Below are 5,688 nucleotides of genomic sequence, written 5' to 3' on the forward strand. Positions count from 1 at the left end.
CTTGCGCTCTGGGGTCCGCGCCCTGATGGTACTTGCGTGAGTGTTTGAATGAGGGCTGTCGCGGGTCTGCGTGCTATGTGCTGGAGAGGTGGGAACGGCCTCATTTCGTGCGAGGCGAAGGGGAGAGGGCAGTCATGAAAGCCAACTTCTCTCAAAAACAGAGTCGTGCGAGGGTGGGCGGGAGGGAGGCGACGGCGGCGTCGCTGGGCAGTCCTCAGCCTGACCTGAGACGGCTCGCTCCACGGTCTCCTGCGGCTACCGCGGGAGGAGAGGACACCCGGGAAAGTGCACACGGGCGCGGGACTGACGCGGCTGTGTCCCATCAGGAGGAGTTAGCCAGGGTCTAGAGAGCAAGCCAGACAGAAGCCAATCCTGGAACCCCGTCGTGGGAACCCTCCGGTCCTGAGCCAGAGGAGTCGAGGGGCGTCTCCGGAGGCTCTCTGGTGGCTGCGGGTGCGGGGAAGTGGGTGCTCGGTTCCAGTGCTTTTCCCTCGACCTCTTTTTCTTGCTTCTTCTTCTTTTTCTTTACTGTTTTCACTTTACTGTTTCCAGGGGGTTGTTCTTTGGGCGGAAAACGAATAAAATCTTTCCCAAATTGGGCCAGGACATCTCCTGGGTGGGGATAGGGGTGAACTAGAGGAAGGGAAGGAGACGGGTCCTTGGCGCAGCTTTCAGGATCAGTCGCAGACAGGCAGGTGAGGGAGCCTGGGTAAATTGTTTTTTGGGCCTTGTCTCCAGGCTCTGTCCGCCTGGAGCTGGGTGAGTGGGAGTGGTGGGGACGTCGTCTTTGGAGCCACCGACCCTGTCCCCGCGATGAGGACCTGTACAACTAGGGTCTCTTGACTCCTGCACACAGGCGCGCGCCCAGGAGCCGTCGGCATGCACCGCCCAGCGCGCCGGACTCCCCGGACCTGTGGTGCCAAATCCGGCCGGGGATTTGGTGTTGTCTGTGCTGGGGATCCTGTGTTGGCGAGCGCCCCTCCCCGCCAAACCCCGCAGCCCTGACTAAGGTATAGGTTCTTTGCTCTGACAGGTCCGCGGGCGGCTTCCTGCTGAGGACGACCCTGGCCTTGACCATCAGCGCGGCGGACCGTGACCAGAGGAGGTGTCCCCCAGCCGCGCTCGCCTCCGCGCGCCCCCCGCGCGCGTCCGCCGCCCAGATGCCGGCGCTGGGCAGGTGCCGCCGCGCGCCGCTGAGTATGGCCGTGCGCCGGGGGGCGCTGCGCGCGCCGGCCGCCGGGGTCCCGGGCCTGGGGGCGGCGCTGGCCCTGCTGCTGCTGCTACTGCCGGCCGGCTGCCCGGTGCGCGCTCAGAACGACACGGAGCCCATCGTCCTAGAGGGCAAGTGCCTGGTGGTGTGCGACTCGAGCCCGTCAGCCGATGGCGCCGTCACCTCCTCGCTGGGCATCTCCGTGCGCTCGGGCAGCGCCAAGGTGGCCTTCTCTGCCACGCGCAGCACTAACCACGAGCCATCTGAGATGAGCAACCGCACCATGACCATCTATTTCGATCAGGTCAGCCGCCTTCCGCTCTGCTCTGGGGATCGCTTGCGCCCCTCCTCTGCCCTGCCTGGCCCTTCTTCCCTTCCACGTTCATACCTCTTTTCCTAGGATACCCTCTTTCCCATCTCTAGTCTTCACCGTGTTGCTGGGCCATTGTTAAATTCTTGGCTCAGTTGGCACTTGGCTGGCCTAGAGTCCAGCAGAGCTGCCTGAGTGACTGGAAGGATGTTTCACAACAGGAAATGTTGCACTTTTTACTTTTTGCTATTGGGGGAATAAAAATCAGCTGCTGTTATTTATGCCGGATGGCAGTCAGTTATCCAGGTGGAGAACATGAAGACTGAAGGCATTTAAACCCCCTTCCACCTCCCCCCATGCTCAGGAAGGCGTTTTTCCAAAAGCCTCAGCCGACACTAGGAACTGTGTACCTGCTCTTCACTCTCAGGGATGGCCTGGGGAGGGCCTGTTCAAGAAGAATGAGTGGAGAACGGGAGGGGAGGTGGCACACCAGGGATGGAGTCGGTCCTGTGTCCGGATATACATGCAAAATCAAATGCCAGTCTTAAGCCACATCCCTTCTCCTCACATGGTTCAAAGCAGAAGGGCTAGAAAGAGGACCAGGCTTTTGTACCCCCATCCCTGGGTCAGAGGCAGTGACTTCCTGTCATGCCCCCCCCCCCATTTTTCAGCAACAAATTGAAAACGTCACAATGGTTTGCAAACTTTAGCTCATCAGCCCCTTTCTTTTGCTTAAGTCCCCTTCCATAAAATGGAGTTTTCTGGAGTCACTGACAGCATATGAGTGTTTATTGCACATACTTGTTTGACTTCCCAAATGCCTTTTGGGCCAGTGTTTTCATTTCTTCTAATCCTTGTTAAAGATCATGTATTCGAGTTTCCTCTTTCTTTCTTTATTTGTCTCTTTGATGAAATCTGTTTTTATTTGCAAGAAGTGAAAGTATTTAACTGTGTCCAGATTAAGGAGACAATGATGAGATATGCATTTGGGAACTGTCTGTTAATAAGCTCTTTATGTGTCTCTTAAATTATTATTATTAATATTCATCTATCAGTGCCTTAGAGATAGGTTTCCCAGCATTTACACAGGCATCACTGTGTCAGAACAGCCGTGTGATTTTGGGCAGGGGAAGAAGTAGGACTCTAGTGTTACAGCTGAGCCGACTGTGACAGGGGAGGTGACATGGTGGTTCCCCGGTACCCCAGGTATGTACTAATTGAGATCAGCCTATCTGAGCCTGGCTGGATTTTCTCTGTCCACAGCAGCGCCCTGAATTTGCCAGTTTCCTGCATTTCAAGTTGAGCAGCTGAGGTGAAGAGAGGGGGCAGCTCTAAATGCAGGGTGTAAAGGGAGAAGCCTTTTTTCTCCTCTGAAGCCTTGGGAGGCTGGCAGAGAGAAGAGCCTTCCTGGAACTATGAAGCAAAGCGGCATCCTGAAGGGCTTTGTTACGAACAATAGAGCCGAGTGTCTGTGCAAGTCTGCAGGTGAAAGAGAGTGAAGTGGTCTCAGGCTGGGCTGAAGAAGTCCGTGTTCTCCAAGAATAACTGTTATGGGCCGCCGTTTGCATTGCTTTGGGGAAACACATTACGCATCTATCTATAATAAGTGTGCAAGAAAAACCAGCAAAAGGTATTCAGCTGAAGTTTATTTTCTGATCGGATGACAGCGTCTCTTGGCTAGGGTTCTGATGATGTTGCTGGTGGTCTTAGAAGCCGAGGACACCAGGCGGGCCACTTTAGGATTTTAATCAGATTGTGCGTTTGTGTGTAAGTAGGAATGGGGGCATAATTCAAAGTGACCAGTCTCTGTCCTGAACATCTGAAGGGAAGTGCATAATAATGGGGGCCCTCCACCCTTCAGGTTCTGCTTTTGGCATTGTAGCACCCTCTCCCTTTTATTCAAGGAAGACCATCTATCTGCTGGATCACATGATCATGTATCTGGTGGCTCATTTTGTCATGGTTCTTGCATATTATAGAATTCCCTGAGTTCAAGCTGAGGGTGTCCAAGCTCCGGATTTGATTCACCCTTTACTTGGTCAAGCTTGTTTGCATGCTTTGTAGCTCAGCCAGGGAAACAAGCCCATTTTTCAGAGGAAAGTGAGGCAAAGCAGGGCAGCTAGTATTTCATGACCCTGGTCTCTCATTGAGCACCTACTGTGTGCTGCCAGAGCATGTGCCAGACACTGGGAAACAATGGAAGTAAAAGCCAGATGCAGTCCGTTCCCACCTAAAGCATCCAATGTTAGTAGATCTTGCATAACTTACCTCATTCCCTTGGCTTCTGACTCCATCACCCTCTCTGTCCTCATTCAGTATAAAGCTATTTTCGTCAACAGAGCTTCATGTCGAAGTCCCCACAATCCCGCAAACCTCTGCAACAGACTCAGTTGACTCTTGGTTTACTGTCTCCAATTCCTTCCTCTCTGCTCCTCCCCACAACATACAACATGCTCATCCACATTCCTCCTGTGGAATATTGCAACCCAGCCTCTCTTCCACCCTGGGGGAGCCTTGAAATGCTAAATGCTGTTGCCTGCTTTTCTGTGGCTAATAAAGGAAACCGGTGTTGGTGGCTTTTCGAGAATGATTAAAACACGCTGAGGAGGGACTTCCAATGTTCTTGCTTTATTCCCTCTTTCTTTTTGCAGGTCTTAGTAAATATTGGCAACCATTTCGATCTTGCCTCCAGCATATTTGTAGCACCGAGAAAAGGGATCTATAGTTTCAGCTTCCACGTGGTCAAAGTATATAATAGACAGACCATCCAGGTGGGTAGCTCTGACACAGTCTGGGGCCTTGAAGGTTTGGGTTAGTACATCTCCATCGCTCAAGGCCCTTCCCATACTCTGTAAGGTTGAATAAAAGAGGGAGACTGGGCTCCCTCCTGACTAGGAGGGTTGTGGCCCTGAGTCAGGTGGGGATCCTCCGTGTCAGGCCCTTGTGTGTCCGTGGGGAGGTTGGGAGAGAAGAGAGTGAGATGTGGAAGCGAGATCTTTCTTGATCTGCTGAGTTTTGACTTCTATGTTTCAGGTCAGTTTAATGCAGAATGGCTACCCAGTGATCTCCGCATTTGCAGGAGACCAGGACGTCACCCGGGAAGCAGCCAGCAATGGCGTCCTGCTGCTCATGGAAAGGGAAGACAAAGTGCATCTCAAACTGGAGAGGGGCAACCTCATGGGAGGGTGGAAATATTCCACCTTCTCCGGCTTCTTGGTCTTTCCTTTATAAGCAGAGTCCCCTGGATGATAGGGAGCTGCCGTCTGGACCCAGGAATCCACCCTTCCTTCGTAATACCCGGAACTCACCAGAAGATGAGACTTGTTTCCAATCTCCCACCTGACTGCCGCAGTGGAAGAATGATTTCCTTCTAAGTCTCCAGTATTTTCTTTGAATATTGACAATTCCTCGGGAACTTGGCCTCTAATTAGTTTTAGACGACAAGGTCTTAAGGAGAAATGAAATTATCGATTGGAGCAATTTGTACGTGTGATTGTAAAGTCAATATCGGATTTTATTGTTGGGACCATGGACCTTTCTTCTTTGGTTTGTAAATTGTATTGTCGTCCCTGAGTAAAGAGTCTGCTGGCCCCAGGATGGATCACAGGTCGCAGCCGGGGCTTGAAGCAGGAACCTGGCAAATGACCACCCGCCCGACAGCCCTTTAAATGTGTTCTCTGTATGTCTGTACAGCCTTAAGAAAAAGAATGGCTTCACTTTCATTCTGTATTTTCTTTCCCCCTGGGTGGACGGGAGGACTTGGGAGGGGGCTGGGGATATCACGAACCTGTCAAGAAGTGCTTTACCCAGAGACGCAATTTTGCACGATTGGGCTGCGACTTTTGTTTTGTATTGTTTGTGTTTTTTTCTCGAAAAGCTTTACTTCCACATTCAGTTCTCTCCCTACTCCCTCTGACTCTAAAACTCTTTGTGCTGGGAGTGGGGAAAGATGTATGTTAAATTCATGGATCACTCCAAACAAAACAAAACAAAACATACCCATATATTTTGTTTTGGATGAGACCAAGCAAAAAAACAAAAAGTACCTATATGTCAGAGTGAAAATAACACATGGACAGTTCTGTCAATTCTTTGAAAGTGATTCCCTCAGATGCACTTTTTTAGAATTAGCGCCCTGGATATTTTTTATTTCCAGAGTATGTTAAGA

At 51.5% G+C, this 5,688-nt stretch overlaps 1 protein-coding gene across 1 annotated transcript; it reads left to right on the plus strand.

The window, feature by feature from the left end:
• Positions 1-1,160: 1,160 nt before the first annotated feature.
• On the plus strand, positions 1,161-5,202 carry CBLN2 (cerebellin 2 precursor). Its single transcript, XM_064293459.1, has 3 exons — positions 1,161-1,514; positions 4,172-4,291; positions 4,554-5,202. Exons 1-3 carry the CDS (start codon positions 1,161-1,163, stop codon positions 4,749-4,751), a joined length of 672 nt encoding a protein of 223 aa, XP_064149529.1. The 3' UTR covers positions 4,752-5,202.
• Positions 5,203-5,688: the final 486 nt, after the last annotated feature.

Source organism: Loxodonta africana, chromosome 11 (genome assembly GCF_030014295.1).
Source record: "Loxodonta africana isolate mLoxAfr1 chromosome 11, mLoxAfr1.hap2, whole genome shotgun sequence".
Lineage (NCBI taxonomy): Eukaryota > Metazoa > Chordata > Mammalia > Proboscidea > Elephantidae > Loxodonta > Loxodonta africana.